Source organism: Octopus bimaculoides, chromosome 16, assembly GCF_046866305.1.
Source record: "Octopus bimaculoides isolate indiv1 chromosome 16, ASM4686630v1, whole genome shotgun sequence".
NCBI classification, from domain to species: Eukaryota; Metazoa; Mollusca; class Cephalopoda; order Octopoda; family Octopodidae; genus Octopus; species Octopus bimaculoides.
Genome location: NC_142943.1, coordinates 47,135,902 through 47,158,117, shown reverse-complemented (window position 1 = coordinate 47,158,117; position 22,216 = coordinate 47,135,902). Strand labels below are relative to the sequence as shown.

At 36.4% G+C, this 22,216-nt stretch overlaps 2 protein-coding genes across 8 annotated transcripts in view; both read left to right on the top strand.

The window, feature by feature from the left end:
• Positions 1–2,203, top strand: part of LOC106872163 (transient receptor potential cation channel subfamily M member-like 2) — a 62,345-nt gene extending 60,142 nt beyond the window's left edge. For all 7 annotated transcript variants that reach the window (XM_089364658.1, XM_089364655.1, XM_089364660.1 and 4 more), the window contains 2 exons: positions 280–403; positions 1,908–2,203. In XM_089364658.1, the coding sequence (XP_089220784.1) occupies positions 280–403; positions 1,908–1,970 (187 nt within the window). In that variant the 3' untranslated portion in view covers positions 1,971–2,203. The remainder of the gene's footprint in view (positions 1–279; positions 404–1,907) is intronic.
• A 4,591-nt stretch (positions 2,204–6,794) lies between these two features.
• Positions 6,795–19,666, top strand: LOC106872172 (mitochondrial amidoxime reducing component 2). Its single transcript, XM_014919061.3, has 7 exons — positions 6,795–7,227; positions 8,819–8,998; positions 10,257–10,419; positions 11,673–11,813; positions 15,217–15,281; positions 16,754–16,828; positions 18,282–19,666. Exons 1-7 carry the CDS (start codon positions 6,959–6,961, stop codon positions 18,388–18,390), a joined length of 1,002 nt encoding a protein of 333 aa, XP_014774547.1. The 5' UTR covers positions 6,795–6,958; the 3' UTR covers positions 18,391–19,666.
• The last annotated feature ends 2,550 nt before the right edge of the window (positions 19,667–22,216 follow it).

The window sequence follows — 22,216 nt, the reverse complement described above, 5'->3', positions numbered from 1 at the left end:
TTCTCTAACCTCTTGGTTTTAGAGTCCTTGCATGGGTAGTAAGGTAATTTTCAAACCTTGTTGAATTTTGCGCTATTGTTACAGGCTTTGAAGAGGAGTGTCAAGACCCCCAAAACGTAGGTTTATCACTGCATGAAGAGAGGGAGGGGTAAAGATTTTCACCACACAACTGTGACTTGGCAAATTACATAATTCCACTACAGTGGAATACTATGATATAAATAGCTCTTTCATAATGTAACTACCCTTTAAATATAATTACATATTTTATCATTGCAGAATTGACCAATTAGAAATTTCTAAATATGAAAGTTCACAGAATATTTCATTCTCAGAACCTGAAAAGGAATTTACTAAAAGTGCAAATATTTTAAATCAGAGGCTGCAAAACATTGAAGAAAAGGTTTGTAATTTATTATTTTTAATTTATTTTTCAGTTTTAAGATGAGAACTATTAAATTTCACTTAATCATTATTCAATAAATATTTTCATTTTATGTTATGATTTACTCAAAATTTTGAGGAATTTATTAACTGAACAAATAATATTTATTGAATTATAATATCATTTATAATATTTATTAGAATTGCAGATATGAAGCAAATATTAAAGACTGGTCCACAGAGCAATGACAAAAAAAATAAATTATAAGACATTTAGAAATGTAGTAGTTATTCTGGCTGAAATCAACTTTATTGAAAATGGTTGTGTAGCATTTGTAGCATTATGAAATAGCATATCCTAAACAGAACAAATACATTAAAATGTTTATCTCAAATAAAGACTAAAAAATCTCATGAGGATACATTTGTTGCATCCTTTATGAGTATCTGTCAATCATCATCATCATATATGACACTAATATTATTGAAAAAAAAAAAAAACTAGTCATGGCAAAGGAAGGGTTTTTGTTTCTATCCATGCTACTACTACCAACTTTATATTTCAGTTCTCAGTCATTAATCAATCTAATTTTCTTCATTTTTAAGAAAGAAAGAAATTATATTAATTTTCATGTTATCAGAATCCAAGTAAATTTATCATATTTTATCATTGTTCAGCAAACTTGCAAACAACTCCATTTACTTTAATTAGTGTGATTACATATAAAACTAATTGTAATATCACTGGAGCTATGATACATCACCACCTATGATCCCTGATCAGAAGAATCCAAATGTGACCATCCCACACTTTAATCTCATTTAGTATACATAGAACTATATTATCTAATGTGTTTCCTTTTTAAGATGGTAGGGTGAGATCAAAAGAAGATCTGGTTTATTTCTTGAAGCTTGAGAGACTCAATTGCTGGCCAATATATTATAAATTATTTAATTTCATACTCTACCATTTGAGGCTGATTGCTGATTTAATCTGTATTTTTTTTTTTTGCCTGTTTCAGTCATTAGAATGTGGCCATGCTGGGGCACTGCCTTAAAGAATTTTTAGTTGAATGACTTGACCCTGCCTGGCACTTATACTATTGATCTCTTTTGCCAAACTGCTAAATTATAGGGACGTAAACACACCAAAACCAATTGTCTAGAAGTGGTGGTAGTATACAAAAACAGACACAAAGACACCCACCCCCACACACAGAGGCACATATATAGATATACAATGGGCTTCTTTTCAGTTTCCATCCACCAAATGTGCCAAATGCATTAATAAATAAAATGCATTGTTTTCGATATTTACTTCAAAATTAGGGCATCCCTCACCACCAAACACAAATTGAAAGAAAGTACAAGGCCCAACGGTAAAGTCAAAAATATTTGAAGATTTTATAACTGTGATGAAAATTTATTTGAAACTGAAAGTAAATAAAATAAAATAAAAAACGGAATATAACAGCTTGTATATATTAAACACTAAATAACAAATGATTTTTCTTTACTTTCAGATAAATAATATTGATACAACTCTTGCAGTATTGAAAGAAAATCTCATGGTAAGAAAACATTGAGAAGAGGGCCCTGGAGGAATGTTTACTGAATGTGGTGAAGCAGACTTTTGCTTTGAGAATAGCCAACTAAGAATATAATTGACATTTACTGTACTTAAAGTATCAGTTACATACTAAATCATAAATAAACCATAAGCAACAGCAACACTAGCACCAGGAGTGGATGTTGTTGTTGTTAATGATTTTTGGACAGTTGGAGGAAAAAATTATTAATAAAGCTTAAAATATAAAAAGGAAGTGATAACTGTTTATTCATTAAAGCAAGTTCATCATCATCATCATCATCATCATTATTTTAATGTTTGTTGTCCATGCTGGCATGAGTCGGATGGTTTGACTAGGTTGGCATTGCTGGAAGGCTGCATCAGACTTCAGTCTGATTTGGCATAGTTTTCTACAACTGAATACCCTTCCTAATGCCAAACACTCTGAGAGTGTAATGGGTGCTTTTATGTATCAATAGCGTTCACGTATTTGTTTCTGATCCCATCCTCTGCTAGAGTTTACCATTTTATTCTGTAAGTTGCACTGGACTCACAAGTTTTGTGAGTTTTCCCTGCTGTCGATACTCTCACATTGCGGATAATTAGTACCGAAGAGGGTTTTGCAGGAGTTTGGGATAATGAGCAACGTGACTTTGGCAGGGGTGTATATTATAACCTCTCCTTTTCGTAATTTTAATGAACTAGATTGATATGCACTGCCATTGAGGAAGTGGATATGGAATAAGTCAGCTGATAATTGCTGACAAGAGGTGATACTTCACTCATCAGATGATCATATGCATGCACTGAATGGGTTCACTGCCAAGTGTTGCAAGGAATGGCAGAGGATTAGTATTGCGAAGATTGAGACATTGATCTTCTAAAGAAAGTTTTCCCAGTGCACTCTGCATGTTAATGGAACACTACTGTAGCAAGTGAAGAAATTTACATATCTCATTCATGAGTGGTGGAAAACAGGAGACTAATTTGAATGCTAGAATTGTGAATGCTGACACAGTAATGTGTCAGATCCAGCATTCGATACTCAGAAGAGGAGAAGTTGGAAAAAAGCCTGCAGGGATTCAAACTCTATCTGCGAAATTGTCAGTTCACGATTATGAGTAAGCTACACAGCTGAGCCATGTATGTTTCATACGAACACCCTATTTATCAACCAACCAATTTGCAGCAGATTGCACCACCAGTTGCAACATCATCTCAAGTGTCCTTTACACTAGCTAAGCAATTTAGGCCCAAAACCAAATGGGGTTCTGGTGGCTTTCGAACAGAACAACTCGGATCTCACGCAGCCAATCAAGGAAAAGACTTCAGCAAGTTTCAGTAGTCTCTTATCTTCGAGATAACTAATCGTCGATCAGATACAGTTAAGTCAATCCCTACATCCTAGTCTCTGATGATCTATGTATGTATTCATGCTTGGATTTCCCTCAATAAAATCTGTTGTTAAATGTTCATGAGTTTTGCTTTCACACCACGTTTGGTGCAGCTACAACACAATCTCATGACAATGGTAAACCCGAGATCAAGAGAAATTCTATGGTAATTAAACTAATCTTCATAAATCTCGCAAATGATAATTCGAATTTTCAGAACTAAAGGTTTTTCATTTCTGATCATTACTAAAACCAATTGACTGTCATTCAATGTCTGATGAAATAAACGGTTATTTATTTTACTCAAGTTAACCTCAAGTTTTTCTCAAGAGAGAGTGATACACATTAGTACAGAATTTTCATCATCATATTTTTATCAGTCTCAGGGAGATCAACGTTCCAGCATAACAATGGATATGAAATGGATGCAAGCAAACACCACATAACAGTGAGAATAGACTAAGCATCAAACGGGGAAAAAAGCTACCAACATGATCCTTACTTACTATACCCTCATCGTTTTGGTCTGCAATGTTGATATACTGATAGCATTAAGACCAACGCTTTCCACCAACTAAAGTTTTCGTCCATGCAAAATAGCAGTCAAAACCAACATTTCATTACTGATGAACGTTTCATCTAACTTCAAATGCAAGATTTTCAAACGAATTTTATCCACATCCTTTGCGAGTCGTTGCAGTAACAACCAGTATTTAATCTACTCATACCATTTTGGCTTAAATGATTCAAAATAATTTGTCCTTAAACATGGCAAGTTCATATGGCTTGAATAAAACATGAAAATCAGACTTAGAATTTCTTTTGCATATGTGTATATATATATATAAGTCAGTATATAGTGGGGTTGTGTTAACCGCACGTGGAGAAATAATAGGAAAATGAAAAATAACAATAAGGCAGAATGCTAAACTGAAAGCATATTTTAATATAGATTTCTAACTGGCTTTCATTGCATGGCACATTTTCAAGAAGAGGGGGAATGAAAATGTTTTTGACAAAAAAGTAAAAAATAATATATAAAAAATATAATATATAAAAAAATAAATATACCAATACATTATATTGTCTTTGAGCTTTTAAAGTTCAATGGTAATCCATGTAGATAATAGTTGGAAAAATAAGGATGCATGAAATTGAGAGTTGTGTTAGGTTTAAAAAAAGAGAAAAGGGGCTAAAGGTTTGTGTGTTAAGCAGGAAGTGTGTCAAAACAGGAAGTGTGTGTAAGGGAAGACAAATCTCTTTAGTTGGAGTTATGAACTCTTTGTCAACAGGAAGTTTATGTCTGTTCTTAGAGAAATAAGGTCACTGAGGGGTTTGTGTGTTAAGAAGTGTTTGGAATTTCTCTATGAAAAGATTCTCCTTGTTGATTCTTTCTTGTGTGGAGATTCTGTCTTTACATTGATAGAAAGGGAATTTAAGGAATTTAAGGTTGCCAACACTTCCTATATCGGACAGACGAGCCTCCCGTTATATTTATTTTTTTATATATTATTTTTTTTTATATATTATTTTTTTATATATATTATTTTTTACGTTTTTGTAAAAACATTTTCATTCTCCCTCGTCTTGAAAATTTTCCATCCAATGAAAGCCGGTTAAAAATCTATATTAAAATATGCTTTCAGTTTAGCATTCTGTCTTATTATTATTTTTCATTTATATATATATATATATATATATATATATATATATATATATATATATATATATATATAATGTGACCAAAAGTGTATGTACGCCGCTATATGTATATATAAAAACAAGGACAGGTCATTCAGAGCTTTCTATTGTCAGTCGATATATAAATACATATCATCTCTACAGTTTTGGCTGGTTACACTCGAGACTGCTCCAATCTGGCCGGCCTCAAGAAAATCTAAGCAAAGAGCATTAGAATTCTTTGGAAGACAGCAAGAGAATGTATACGAAAACAAGGATGACGGATGGAGAAATGGTACACAGTAACGAATACAGACAAGAAGACATTAGCAACAGGTGTCTTTCGACGAAGGACGAATTAAATAAATCTAGCGTGTGTGGAGTGAAGTCTTACGGCAGGATCATAAGGGATGAAAATGTATATGTCTACAGGTTTATTTAGCCAGAGGGGAAGCAGATAAGAAAAAAAATTGCCAATGTTCTCCGCCGTGAGGGCCAAAGACTTGAAGTATTTCGTGTTGCAAGACACGAAATTGTGATGTTGTAGGAGAGAAATGTGTCCGCATGGATGATAGCTTACTTGCACTAAACGAGGCTGCAAAGAGAGAGGTTTGGAGACGCCATTATGAAAGGTTGCATAAAATATCACCACAAGTTATTCTGATGCTTCCAAATGCATTGATACAAAATGAAACTTTCAGAAAGAACAAATGGCAGCATTTTTGAGTGGAATTCAGAAATTTAAATACAATTGCATTAAAGGATTAACCTATATGACCTGATTGTGGAAAGGTACATGTTCCTTTCAGAATTGGTAAATGTTCCTTCGCTTTTTAGGGTTAGTAGCTCCATTTTCGTTCTTCTCCTTTGTTTTCTCTGTTTCACACTTCTATCTCTCTTTTATTTCCTCAGTGTGGTCTACAATTTTTCTTCCTCTGCTTGTGCTTTCTCTTGCTGTGGCTGTGTGAACTCATATAGGGGGCATTTGGTCTTCATATAACCTCTCTCCCAGCATATATAACAATTTGGTTTTCTTCCCTCGACTACGACATTTAACGTTTTCTCGTCCTCCACTTCTATCTGGTAGGGAATTCTTTCTGTCCTCGAATGTGGCAAAAAGCCACATTTCGAGTCCAAATCCCCACCATTTGCACACTTTTGATTTCGCCACTGGTCCCAATTCCGGCTCCATCAAATTCCTGCTTCTGGTCACCTCCCCCATATCCAACTTGATTAACTTGGTTTCCAGCGGCACTGGCCTCCTCACCGCAGTGGCCCTGGCACAGCTCTCCATACTGGAGACACTACCACCTGCCATAGCTGGGAAAAAATGCAGCAGCTCACGTGAAACGCAACCGTAATAATTCCACAAAAATCACAATTATTCACCGAGACAGCTTTCACAAAGTAACACAACCGTATTCACAGAGCCGTTATACCGCGAAGCAGTTCGACCGGCGTGCTAACGTTTCTGCAAGCTCGCCGCCTTCCAGTCTTTCAATATTAATTATATAATCACAGTGCCAATATATTGCTTCACAGACAGCAAGCATTGTGTGTGTGTACAAGCACTACACGTATATATATGTGAGTGTGTGTGGTTAGATATATATATATATTTCACTTGTTTTACAAACATTTGGAGGTTCTTTCCTATAACAAGGTCATTTTAAAGCAAGGGAGTTAATAGGAAAACGAATTGGCTGTAAAATTAGAGTAACCGCCCTTGATTTCGTCACTGTTACATTTCCCCGACCGTGTCATTTGATAAACGGTCAACATTCCATGATGACTGGATGTCATTCAAGCATTTCACGTGGTAATTTTCTTTCGTCTGGCAAATTTTAGGAGATTACCAACTTTAGTCACATTACTAGTGACGTGAACTGCCTGGAGACATATTTTGAGGGAAAATAAGCAATAATACATAATGGGAGAAAGTTTAGTTGATCAAATGTGGCATCTGTTACTTAGTTTGTCAGAAGACAATTCTGCCCGTGTAATGGCATCGTTGATAGCGGGTTCTTTTTTCAAACATTGTATATCGATCTGGTTCCATCGAAATCGATGTAATTATTTTGTTACTGTAGGAAGGGTGTCTGCTATATTTTGTTACCCGGTGAAATCTTGTCGTTGGTTGTCCGTCGAAAGGGCGTGGTGTACCCGTTTGGGGATTTCTTACAAAGACGTCGGTGACAGGTAAATCATTTCTTTCTCTCTTCACTTTTCCCCCCTGCAATATATACATATCGAACCTCAGCTAAACACCAACTTACGATCTCGCTCTTTTATTGAGGATAAACTCCGTTTACGGAATCAACATCTGTGAGTCATTGTCTAAGGTGAAAACAAGAAAAATATTATCTAAGTTGCCCTACTTCTATGTTTTCTCCGAAAATCTTAATCTTAAATTGTATTTATATACTTAATATATAAGCCATACGGGTATTTATTACGTTAATTGCCTCCAATTTAAAGATTACACGCACGTATACATACGTACGTTTGCCGATCAGAATTAATTCGAGGCTTAGTGAAAAAGAAAAAATATTAGAGCAGTGTATCGAGTCTACTCGTAACTTCATAGCCTTTTGGTTTAATCTTTTCTTTTCTGTTTTTTTTTTTCTAATGTCAACATTTATCTTGTTTTGTACTTTTCGAATGAAGTCCCATGTGATATTTTTTCTGCACCGAATTTCATTCCCTTGTCGCTTTTGCTGTTAGAAACACAGTGAGTCAGTAACTGCTCTGATAGAAATCTGTAATCAACCGAACTGTTGTTCACTAATTGCAATATTCGAAATCTCAGTACCTGTTATAGATAGATAATTATTTTATCAAACTTAGAAGAGTGAAAAACAAGCCCGAAGCGAGATGTAAACTCAAAACCAAGTCGAATTATAAACACTGTAAAGCATTCTTCCCAATATTCCGTCCATTCTACAATTCTTTTTGATGATATCAATAATGTTCTGAATATTCTGCAAAATATTCCCCCCTTTCAAATTTGCTGGTCTTCTGCTTAAACCCGAAACAGTTGTTCTCATTACGGCAACAAATTGACCGAATCGTTTACCAGGCAAGATGCATGGAGGAATTTCGTTCAAATTCTGCTGAAGTTGACTTTGATTTTCGTTCATTCGAGGTCGATAAAAAAAAGTACCAGTTGATCACTGGAGTCGATGTAACCTAGTTACTCCCTCCCCCACCCCAAAAAACCTGCTGGCCTTGTGCCGGAATTTGAAACCATATGGCAGCAATTCTTAGCACACTGGACAAAATGCTTTGCAACATTTTGTCTGTCTTTATGTTCTAAGTTGGAATTCTGCCGGGGTTGACTTTGCCTTTCTTCTTTTCAAGGGTCAATAAAATAAGGACCAATTAAGCACTGGGGTTGATGTAACCGACTTGTCACCACCACCACCACAAAACGTTAGGCCTTGTACCTAGAATAGAAAGGGTTGTTAATAATAATAATAATTATTATTAGAACTTGGTGAGCTGAACGAAATGCTTAGCAGTATTTTACCCATCACTACATTCTGAGTTCAAATTCTGCCAAGGTCGACTTAACCCTTCATCCTTTCGAGGTCAATGTAATTGACTATCCCCATCCCTCAAATTTCAGGTCTTGTGCTTTTAGTAGAAACGATTATCATTATTATTATTATTATTATTATTATTATCATTATCTGGATGATGAAAATCCAATTTTAGAAAAATACATATGATTATTTTATTTATCTATTTGTTTGTTTTTTACCTTTCTGTTCAATAACTTTGTTTCCAGGCAGTGGATGTTTGTACGTCCCAACAATGCCTTCCTGTCTCAGCGGCAAGAACCAAAAATGTCTCTGATCACGCCTAATGTGGATGATGAAGATTACTTACAGCTTGATGCACCAGAAATGAAACCTTTATGCTTATCAAAGAAACCTAAGAATCAAAATAAAAACATAATTTCATGCAGGTATAAGTTTATATTTTTTAATGCTTCTCTTTTTGATATTGTGAAAAATATATTTTGAATGATCCATATCTCCTTCTCATGTTGTTTTGGCTTGCAAGACAGTTTGATTAATATTTCAATTAATATTCTTCTTCTTCTTCTCTGTTTGTTCTTTGAATGCTTTACTCTAAGAGTATTATAATTGACATTGATTTATGATGCTGGAAACAGAATATTTTATGTATTCTGTAATTATACATACATCTACATAATTGTGGAGCATTATACATCGAACTTGTTATTCAAAGCATGGCATATTCACAGATCAATGAACAAGAAACATATCAAAGTAAAATAAATATATGTTTATAATATAAATATAACCAGTTATTATAATATAAATAGTATTGATTATACATATAACATATACAATATATAATATACATATATGGATAATGGCTGACAGCTTGTAAACAAATATAAGCATCACTGACAAAAAAAGATACCTGTGTAAAATTTTAGGTCCAATAAGGCTTGCACAACACCTCATTGACCCTCTCCATCCTATTGATATGACTCAAAGACAAGCTAAGGTAAGGCATTTAATGCCAATATGGGTCACAGGCTCAGGAATGTAGGACCGCCATGATCTCATGAGCAAACAAAAGCTCCTCAAAATGTCCAATGCCATTCCCTGCATATCTAGTTTTATATCAGAGTGACCTTCCCCTAGAGGCACGCTTTAACAAAAGTTGAGGGTTGCTTTGCCCCCAATGGTCTTCCAGCATGTTAAACACCAACCTAGAATTTCTGAGTGCCTGTGCTATTTGCAAGATTGTCATTGAACCTTCACAGAGTTCATTTGTCCTTTTGACAGGCCTTATTTCTAGTCTTGCTGGGTTTTTGCAGCAGCCCTCTTTACCAAGCTAACCCAGTGAGGCTGCCAGTTTAGTTGCTGATGCCCCAACTGGGCATCAGGTTGTACTGGATTCTATGTTACCAGCTGTACTCAACCTGTTAGGTTAAAGATAACCCTGACATCTTCATGTAATAATTCAAAGAAGAATAAGAATAAAATGGTTTTGAATGGTCATTGGAAGTGCTGAGAGTCCAGCTCTCAATTCTGTAATGTTTCTTAGGTTCTTGGCTGCTTAGAACAGTGAGCTTTGCCTCTACACGGCACTCATTTGCAACTATGTGAAGTGACCCATTGGTATTTTGCCAGTTAATGTTATTATTGTCATAATTCAAAATATTTTTTGTTTTTTTTCCATTGCAGTGTGTGGGGTAACAAAATCAGTGGCCAGGACTGTGGTGATGAAGCTGCTACATGGATATGTGACTATCTACAGAAAGATGGCTATCGTATGGTATATTCAGGGGATGATTTGGAAAAAAGATACGTCAAACCTAAGCAATATTCACCAATACAAACTGCACAGGTTTTCACTATTTTCACTTTATATATTTTTTTTTGTCATATCATAAAAATGTTTTGTTTCTTTTACAAAGCTGACTTGGGTTGGACAGGTCTGCAGTATTACATATTACCATCACAAGCACAAGTGTGGTAAGAGGTTTGCTTCCCAACCACATGGTTCTGGGTTCAGCCCTACTGTGTGGCACCTTGGGCAAGTGTCTTTTACTATAAGCTCAGGCTATCTAAAGCCTTGTAAATGGATTTGGTAGACAAAACCTTAAAGAAAACCATCATATATATACATATATATATATATATATATATAAGTAGATCCATAGTCAAAAGTATTTCATCCAAGATGAACCAAAGCCTTGTGAGTGGATTTGGTAGACGGAAACTAAAAGACGCCCGTCCACCCTTCAAACATTGGGCAATAATCTCCACTTGCGAAGACCTGTTGAGGCAAGTGAAATCATTGTTGTGGCTGATGACAGTACCGCCTGACTGGCACCCGTGCCAGTAGAATGTTAAAAGCATCATTTGAGTGTGATTGTTGCCAGTGCCTCCTGACTGGGCCTCATGCTGGTGGCACGTAAAAGCACCCACTACACTCTTGGAGTGGTTGGTGTTAGGAAGGGCATCTAGCTGTAGAAGCTTTGCCAGATCAGATTGAAGCCTGGTGCAGCCTTCTGGCTCACCAACCCTCAGTCAAACTATCCAACCCATGCCAGCATGGAAAGTGGACGTTAAATGACAATGGTAATGATGATATATGTGTGTGTGTGTGTTTGTCCATCTGGTGTGTTTATGTCCCTGTGACTTAGCAGTTTGGCAAAAGATGCAGGTAGAATAAGTAGTAGGCTTCTGAAGAATAAGTTCTGGGGTTGATTTGTTCAACTAAAGGCAGTGCTCCAGCATGGCTGCAGTCAAATGACTGAAACAGATAAAAGAATATTTTTGGCTTCCAGTAATAGGCACAGGTGTAGCTGTGTGGTTAAGAAGCTGGCTTTCCAATCATGGGGTGTTGAGTTCAGTCTCCCTGCAAGGCACCTTGGGCAAGTATCTCTCTAACCAAAGTATTTGTGAGTGGATTTGGTAGATGAATTGAAAGAGGCCCATCAATATATGCATGTATGTAGGCGGGTTCATATGTATGTGTGCGTGCGTGTGTGTGTGTGCATTGGCAAAATGAAGAGCATTCAGCTGTTGAAAATCTGCCTCAACAAATTCTGTGAACATTAAATGATGATGATGATGATGTTGTTTCTGTTTCAGTGTGTTTACCAAGACAGTTCCCCCTACCACCTCCTGTCTCAGGCATCAATCGATGATATCAACAACCGAATTAATAAAGAAGTTACAGTTTATAACTTCCGACCGAATATTCTTGTGGAAGGCTGTATGGCTTTTGATGAGGTTTGTCCAGAATCATTCCATTGAAGAATTGCTTAGCCTTACTTTTAGTCATTGTCTTAATATATAGACCAGTGGTTCCCAATCTGAGGTTCACGGACCCCCTGGTGGTCTGCGAAAGTGGTACTAGGGGTCTGCGTGCATGTTAAGCTGACAGACCTTTCAATATCCTGGGGTCCATGGGAAAACTCATTTAAATAAAAGGGGTTGTTGGTAGGGAAAAGGTTGGGAACCACTGATATGGACCTTTGCTAAAACGTTTTTTGTAGTCTTGTATTACTGAGTTTAAATATGATTGATGTTGTTGGTTTGTCCTTTATTTTCCTTAAGAAAAAAAATTAGTATAATATGTATATATGTGTGTAGTTCATTATTTTTTCCAGTCTGCGGAGAAACGGATAAAATTTGCCCTGTTTATAATTATCCTCTATGTTACATATTTATTATATCATACCTTGATACTGTGTGGATTAAGATCCCCATTGACAGGCCACTGGTATTTATAGAGTGTTAAGCACTTGCAGTATGCAAATTAGGAACTCCTTCATAAAGTAACTGCTGCATAAAGTTACTGCATAAAGTAACTGCTGCATTTGTTGAGTATATAAACAGTTTGGCTGCTTGTTTCTCTGATGAGAACCCAATAAGTTTCGAAAATCGATTAAAGTTGTTCATCATTTTCTCTCAGTCTTTGGAGAATTGGCTAAAATTTGCCCTGTTTATAAATTATACCATATGTTATATATATATATATATATATATATATATATATATATATATATACATATATACATATATATATACATATATATATATATATATATACATATATACATATATATATACATATATACATATATATATACATATATATATATATATATATACATATATACATATATATATACATATATATATATATATATATATATATATACAACATATATATACATATATACATATATATACATATATACATATATATACATATATACATATATATACATATATACATATATATACATATATACATATATATACATATATACATATATATACATATATATACATATATACATATATATACATATATACATATATATACATATATACATATATATACATATATATACATATATATACATATATATATATATATATATATATATATACATATATATACATATATATATATACATATATATACATATATATATATACATATATATACATATATATATATACATATATATACATATATATATATACATATATATACATATATATACATATATATACATATATATACATATATATACATATATATATATATATATAGATATATATAGATATATATACATATATATACATATATATATATATATATAGATATATATAGATATATATACATATATATACATATATATATATATATATATATATATATATATACATACATACAGTGATCCCTGGCCATATTGCGGTTCACCTATCACAGTTTATTTTTCCAGCTTACGTCGATTCCTCTGTGGTGTTGTTTTGCATTTATAATAAAATAAATACATACAAATTATAATAATAATAAAATATACCATGCAGTACTGTTTCTACTCCATGGATTTTCACATATCGCTGGGGATTTTGGAAGGTAACACCTGCGATAGTCGAGGGATTACTGAAGATATTTATATGTTGTTTCTTTTTGAAATATTTGCTTAAATCTTCCCTCTTTGTTAAAAGATATTTTCCCATTCCTTCTTTACTTTTGTTGTACACACATCACCAATGCTGTTCTTGCAATCCTGTTTGCTCTTTGACAATCCTTGTTCCTTCGCACTTACATCCGCTCTCATCTCTTCACACGCACATTTTCACATCACCCACCAAACCATCAAATGCACACACATACACCACCACCACCACCACCCACTGCTCCGCAAACTAATGCCACTCCACTTGCACACTTTTATACACATTTCCACACCACACTAACACACACGCTAACAGCACTAACCCCTTATGTCCCCTTACACTTATACTTGCATTGGCACGCCCAACCTTCCCTCCCTTCTTAACTACCTTCCCCCCACCACCAGCATTTGATTCTTCTCCCTGAGTATTTCTCTTTCACACTCTGCTATTCTCTTCTTTGTTCTGATGAAGGACTAACATCCAAAAGCTTAAAACACTTTATATTTTCATCCTTTGCTTTGAGCTAATACACTTCTTCTCAAACTTCCTTCCTTCTCTATTGTCCTTTTCACTGTTCATTGTATTTATGCTATGTGTGCGTGTGTGTATCAGTGGTGTATAGTGGTGGTTGTATTGGGTGGTTGTTCTATTGAGTGTGCTGCCACACCCAACGCCACATGATTTCAAGCAGTGCTATAACAGAAGTTTTCCATTAAGATTTGTCATTAAATTAATGAGTAAAATACACACACACACACACATATATATACTAAATGAATTTATATTCAAAAATATTTATATAGATATTATTATTAATTATCGTCATTAGTAAATTGAATAACGACAACAATATGCAACACACACACATACATATAATACTAGTTTTATATAAAATAGAGTATTACAAAGGTGAGTCAAAAAGTAATGCCATTTTGTTTAGGACAGGTATAATTACCAACACAGGAACATGTATCATACATCAAAATGAAGCTGGTCCTCTGTGGATCACATCCCTACTTCTCAACAGAGTCACCGTTTCTCTCAATAGCAATGTTCCACCTTCGAAAGGGAGCATGTATCCCTGCCCCGTAAAATTCTGTTGACTGTTCTTTGAGCCACTTCTTCACTACTCACCAGATTTAGCGCCTTCAGACTATCATTTCTTCAGTGCCACGAAAGAGTGTTTGAGAGGTAACCATTATTCCAGGAAGTGAAAAGTGTAGTGAAGAAGTGGCTCAAAGAACAGTCAACAGAATTTTACGAGGCAGGGATACATGCTCTCTTTCGAAGGTGGAACATTGCTATTGAGAGAAACGGTGACTCTGTTGAGAAGTAGGGATGTGATCCACAGAGGACCAGCTTCATTTTGATGTATGATACATGTTCCTGTGTTGGTAATTATACCTGTCCTAAACAAAATGGCATTACTTTTTGACTCACCCTTGTATCTAGAATTATCTAGAATGTCTGTATTGAGAAAAATCATTCAATATAAAGTATGGAAGATTAATAACGTTTATTTACCGTAAGGATTTAATGTGTGTGTGTGTGTATATATATATATATATATATATATATATATATATATATAAAAAATTCATGCTAACATAGTAAATGGACTTTAAATGATGTTATGATAAGGGTGCATATTGCAATAATAAAACTAAGTAACCTCATTTTTGCATTTTTCATTTGATTTCTTCTATTTCCTTAGGATTCTTGGGATGAGATCCGAATTGGTACAAATGTGACATTTCATTACATAGAACCATGTAGCAGGTAATTATTCAGCATGAAAGTAATTCTTAATTGTTATATTCAGTTGGTAATGGCACTGTGTAGACAGGCAACGAAGAGAGCCTCTACATGGTTGCTCAAACTGCTAAACATTGCAACCAGATTTCTCCCCCCCACCTCCTAAGTTAAGCCATACTATCTTTAAGAAGGGAGAGGATCGGGAATAATATAGTTCTAATTGATTTGATCATTAACCTGCTCGAGAAGGGTTGACAACAACAACAACAACCATGTAGAAACTATTTCATTGGGTCAAATCAAGCAAGTTGTTGTTTAACCCCAGGTCAGCTCTGATTGAGGAAATTTATGATTGTGGCCATCTCTTTGTATTTTCAGATATAATGTATTTAAGATTACATTTTGTCCTTCCTTTTTTAAGACAATAGCATATGATTTGAGGTAGATGTGACTGCTTTTTCAAGCAAGTTAGACGACTTAGCATGGTGTCGAGTTGCAAACAAACTGGGTTAGTGGTCAAAAGTGTTTGAGTCATTTCACTTGAGTCGCTCAATCTTGCTGCCCATTTGTTGTAATGCTACCTTCACTGAAGGTAGCATTACAACATGCAGTGGGATTGAACCTGGAACACATGTAATTGCAAAGCAAGCTTCTTAACCACATGGCATGTATTTGTGTGTGTGTGTGCACAATGGTTTAGGCAAGGCTAATTGTTTGAGAAGTTTGACCGATTGCCCATAGGAACCCAAACATCAAGGGTCCAAGCTAATCTCCAACAGTGTCACTGTGCGACACATAGCTCACAGCACATTGTGCCACAGACATCACTCTGGTCATCCCACTGCATCTCTGATATACCACCTTGGCCATCTTTTCGACAGGTCCAGAAAGTTAGAGACTCCAGAGAATAAGGTTTGTAGTCCAATCCAACCCTCCTTCATGATAATCCAAGTTCAGTACAAGGGGCAACCTGAATTTCTTCAAGCCCTACAGATGGTGGACCTTATTCTGTGAGGGTTAAGAGTATGGCACATGCCTGTGACTATGAGATGCCACCATTTCCATAGTTTCATTAAACCAAAGAAATTGTAGAAATGGGAGCAAAAATGAGCCGCTGGTTGTCTGCATGATATGACTGCTTCTTCCGTTGTGGTCTATGAGGAAAAATTCTTGGTCACATTCGAAAATGAAGAATAAACTCTAGGGTTTCATGAAGAGGATCAAATAAAAATGGTGATTTAAAAAAAAGAGAAGAGATTTTAAGGACTGATTACAAAAATGGAATATTTTCTTATTACAAAGATGTGTTAGTATGGCAAGTGTTCTGATCTGAGATTATCTGCTGAATCTGAAGTTACTGCAGTATGGACCATCCACAAACACTGCAACCTCTTCGCTGACAAAAAATTCTTCTGCAATTCTGACATACCCTGAAGTCACATTAAAGGTGTTGATACTAAAAAATCCCTCATTTTGTTTTATTTTCTCTCATTCAGGTGCCTGCTTCCTTCTGTTGAACCAAACACAGGAGAGAAAGATCCAGAAATGGAACCTTTTAAAACGTTACAGAGGTATATATATCTATCTTTTTGAATACTTGTGTGTGTGTGTGTGTGTGTGTGTGTGTGTGTGTGTGTGTAAGCATCATAAACCACTTTTTCTGGCTCTCATTGGTTTGGTGAAGGTATTTGGTAGAATTCCATATTCAGTGATTTCATGTTCACCGAGGAATCTAGTTCCATGAGAACTCATATGCTGATGATTTGAGGAATTGGAGAGAAAATTCCAAGCATGGAAGCTAAACCTTGCTCCTCATTCTTTATATTTTTCTGCTCACCTTTCATTCTTCCATACACTCTTGTAACCTCTGTTCAAGCAGACCCTCATCCCTTTTGTTCCCATTCCCTTCTATTCACCTCATGCCTTAAGGGTCCACATAGACACCTCATCACTACTATTTTGTCTCATCCCACTCCACATCTATCGGTCCCACCACTCTCTCCTCAAAAATGTAAGTAGTCATTAGATTCAACCACGAGAACCAGATCATCAGCTTACAAGACCTCGCGTGGGCAGCCAGTCTTACACTCCACTGTGATGGTCTGTGAGACTTTGAGGGAAAAGAGGGTACGGAGGACTGAACCATGATGAACTCCTACCCTTTGTATACAGCTTGTACAACCCTCACAAGCCATTTTGTTCTGGCCCCTTCTCTTGTGCTTTAACGCCTCATCTCTTAGCACAAACTTGTCTCTCTCAGGGTTTGTAGTCTTTCAAGCAGCATGGAGACCTTACTAGTGCTGGTGCCATAAAAAAAAAGCACCCAGTACACTCTGTAAAGTGGTTGGGGTCAGGAAGGGCATCCAGCAGTAGAAACCATACCAAAGTAGAGAGTGGAGCATAATGCAGTCCTTGTGCATCTTGTCAGATCCTGTGAAACCAATCAATCCAGGCCAGCATGAAAGTTAAATGATGATTATACTATATGTATATATACAATGTATATATACATATATATAAAATCCCTTTGCCCTCACCCCTCTCATATGTATGTATGTATGTATGTATGTATGAGAGTGGAAACAAAGTCCTGCTGTCGCATTTCAAGTTGGGAAAGAAACAAATGCATCTTTGGTCTTAATTTAAGCAAGATAACATTTCCCCTCATTAACGATGACACAATCCAATTTATTTGACAAATTGTTGATTCCTCAGGCATAAAATCTTTCACGTTTCAAAGCTAAGAAACATTCAATATCATTTCTTAATCTCTTTGCAATTAATAAACATTCGCCCCCCACCCCTACGCCTAATTAATGCTGTAATGAGATGAAAAGATTGAAGTCAGATGGAGCAAGGTGCCAAAATTTGAAACCCATTATTACTTACAATTAACTAATTAATTTCCCCCTCTCCATTACCTCTCTCTGTCTTTCTCTCCCTCCCTTCTTCGCTTCTCTCACCCTTTCCCTGCTTCTCTTTCTGTTTTGCATTAATTCTTGTAAATCTCTTTCTTTTAAATAGCTTCCGGGCCCCTCGTGGAACGAAATCCCCAAATTTTGGTATTATGATCAGTCCTAACACTGAAGGATGGATTCAAGTTGGTGACCCGGTGTATGCTTTCCGGAAATAAAATTTTCAGTATTTTTGTATTTGTTACCAAAGATAATACTATAAAAGAAAAAAAGAAAGAAAAAGAAAAAAATATAAGAACAATAGATTATATTTTTTTTATTGTTATATTAAAATTTAAACAGTGAATTGGTGAAAACATTAATGTCTGACTAAATGACTTTGCTTTACCACCAAATGTAATGAGTTCAAATACAGACAGGTGATATTTACTTTTATTCTTCACTTAAAATACCAATAATATACTACTCCTTCAGCAATTCAGCTCACTCTGTATTGTTGCTTAGAAAAACTGAGCCACATTGAAAAAAGTTCTTGCATTCAAATTATGTCTGTTGAATGATGACGAGTTTTAATTCATTTGTAGTAATCAATGCAACAAGAAGGCAGGACCAAAAAACAGCTGAGCTCTCACCCTGCTGTTTTTATAGAACACTTGGTGCCCTTTACAACTGTATTTGGTATGGAAACAGACAATCAAAGTTTTGCGGTATTCCAATAAAAGCCAATTTATATTTTGCTTTTATCTAGTGCAATCAGAATCAGAAGAAATATAATTTGATTCTTGCAGAAATTTGGATTCAGAATTCTACATTTTCATTTATGGTTACAAGACTTTCTTGTGAGTGTTGTAGAATAGCATCTCTTCAACTCTGTTCTGTTTGAATATTTTAGGAATGGTCCAAAGATTTGGCACACCAGAGAAATGCCACCATGTCTCTCCCCCCCCCCTTTCCTTCCTTTCTTCTTAATGGATATTTAGTCATGCTGTTGCTGGAAGTGTGGTCACATAGAGGTAACTTACGAATTCTAGATTTTAAAGTATTTAGTTGTGTGAGGAAATGAACGGCAGGGAGATACCAGGTTGAGCGCTCTATATGTACACACACATACATGTGCATAGAGAATTTTGTGTTCTCTCTTTTAACAGCCTTGGTGTATTTAATAAATATATAAAATCACATAACATATTATAAACAATATATCATTATTTTCTCTCAGACAATCTAGTTTTGTTCTTTTAAGTTCCGTGCCATTCCAAAGAGATGGCACTGCAGGACAGTTTGAACTGTTGTAGAACATAGAATATTGGGATTGGTGCTATTTAGCATGCTTGTGTGTCCCCAAGCCAAATGGAAAATGAGTTAGGAATGTCTATGTAATATTCTGATGTGATGCCTATCAAATCATTGTCCTCTTATTTCTGTAAATAATAATGTTTCAAAAACACTGACTTGCAGTAGAACAAATTGAATAAAATTCTATTTTGAAATATTGTTGCTTGTTTGGTTTGTTGTTGTTTCATTGTAATTTTGATTCTCCACATTCTGAGTTCAAATCTTGGTGGGAATCTAGATTATAATTTTTCTATACTTTAAATGTTGTTTTCAGAATACACTTGTTCACATTATGGCTTGAATTCCAGTCATCTTCATCTGCCTTTTGACTGGATATATTTTCGTGGTCTCAGACTAGATTCGATCTAAGAATTATTATCAGGGAAGAGAGTTTTCATATGTGGAAGATGCACAGGATCCATAAAACCTTTAGAAACTCGGGAAACTGAATCTCTCAAAAGCCTTGGTGGCTCATTAGAGGTAGTAGATAATTTCTGCTACCTAGGGGACAAAATTAGTAGTGGGGGAGGATGCAAGGAGAGTGTGGTAGCTAGAATAAGAATAGGATAGAGGAAATTCAGAGAGCTGTTACCTGTGTTGGCCATGAAAGGTTTCTCTCTCCAAGTGAAAGGAAGATTGTATGATGCGTGTATACGGACAGTAATTCTATATGGTAGTGAGACGTGGGTCGTAGATGTAGAAGACATGCGATGGTTAGAAAGGAATGAGGCTAGTAATACTCTGTTGGATGTGTAATGTAAGTGTACATGTTCAACAGAGTGCTAGTGTTTAGATAGAAATTAAGCATAAGAGGAATTGGTTGTTGTGAGCAAGAGAGAAGACTGCTGGATTGGTCATTTGATGTTAAAGGATGCTGACAGCTCTATAAAGAAGTGTGGATCTCTCAAAGTAGATGGAACATGTGGCTTTGGGAGAACCAGGAAGTCGTTGGATCAAGTACTGATGATGATGATGATGATGATCACAATAGCAATTCCACAGATTAAGGTGGAGAAAATATTTAATTCTGAAATATAGAATCCCAACCAAATCTTCATACAATGTGGTGTAGTTGTAAGCAAATCCAAATGTGGCTACACACCAGATAAAATGCTTAGTGGTATATTATCCACCTTTACGTTCTGAGTTCAAATGCGCCACCTTTGCTTTTCAACTTTCTCAGTCAATGAAATAAGGACTAGTCAAGCACTGGGTCCTGTAAAGGATTATCATTTATGACAAGAGTGATCTCATCACAGGAATATAGCTTGCTGGGCTCAGACATACTTGTGACGAGCCTACACAACTTGGGGCTCAGACAAACTTCTGATGAGCCGATGCAACTTGGGGTTCAGACAAGCTTGTGATGAGCCTACGCAACTTGAGGCTCAGACAAGCTTGTGATGAGTCTAGGCAACTTGGGGCTCAGACAAGCTTGTGACAAGCCTAAGCAACTTGGGGCACAGACAAGCTTGTGAGAAGACTACGCAAGTTTGAGCATAGACAAGCTTGTGACAAGCCTACGAAACTTGGGGCTCAGACAAGCTTTTGACGAGTCTACGCAACTTGGGGATCAGACAAGCTTGTGACGAGACAACGCAACTTGGAGCTCAGACAAGCTTGTGACGAGTGTACGCAACCTGGAGCTCAGACAAGCTTGTGACAAGCCTACACAACTTGGGGCTCAGACAAGCTTGTGACGAGTCTACGCAACTTGGGGATAAGACAAGCTTGTGACGAGACAACGCAACTTGGAGCTCAGACAAGCTTGTGACGAGCTGACGCAACCTGGAGCTCAGACAAGCTTGTGACAAGCCTACACAACTTGGGGCTCAGACAAGCTTGTGACGAGTCTACGCAACTTGGGGATAAGACAAGCTTGTGACGAGACAACGCAACTTGGAGCTCAGACAAGCTTGTGACGAATGTACGTAACTTGGGGCTCAGACAAGCTTGTGACGAGCCTACGCAACATGTGGCTCAGACGAGCTTGTGACGATCCTACGAAACTTCGTGCTCAGACAAGCTTGTGACGAGCTGACGCAACCTGGAGCTCAGACAAGGTTGTGACAAGCCTACACAACTTGGGGCTCAGACAAGCTTGTGACAAGCCTACGAAACTTGGGGATTAGACAAGCTTGTGACAAGCCTACGTAACTTCAGGCTCAGAAAGCTTGTGACAAGCCTACGCAACTTGGGGCCCAGACAAGCTTGTGACGGGCCTAGGCAACTTGGAGCTCAGACAAGCTTGTGACGAGTGTACGCAACTTGGGGTTCAGACAAGCTTGTGACGAGCCTATGCAACTTCGAGCTCAAAAGCTTATGACGAGCCTACGCAAATTGGGGCTCAGATAAGCTTGTGACAAGCCTACGCAACTTGGGGCCCAGACAAGCTTGTGACGGGCCTAGGCAACTTCGAGCTCAAAAGCTTATGACGAGCCTACGCAAATTGGGGCTCAGATAAGCTTGTGACAAGCCTACGCAACTTGGGCATCAGACATGCGTCTGAGAAGCAAACGCAAGTTTGAGCACAGATAAGCTTGTGAAAAGCCCACGAAACTTGGGGCTCAGATAAGCTTGTGACAAGCCTACGCAACTTGGGGCTCAGACAAGCTTGTGACAAGCCTACGCAACTTGGGGCTTAGACAAGCTTGTGACAAGCCTACGCAACTTGGGCCTCAGACAAGAGTCTGAGAAGCAAACGCAAGT

Coding starts and splice junctions, on each gene's coding strand:
- LOC106872172 (XM_014919061.3), top strand. CDS start 6,959: ATGGGAGAAAGTTTAGTTGATCAAATGTGGCATCTGTTACTTAGTTTG. Junction 8,999..10,256: donor AAAAACATAATTTCATGCAG/GTATAAGTTTAT, acceptor TTTCCATTGCAG/TGTGTGGGGTAACAAAATCA. Junction 11,814..15,216: donor GCTGTATGGCTTTTGATGAG/GTTTGTCCAGAA, acceptor CTATTTCCTTAG/GATTCTTGGGATGAGATCCG.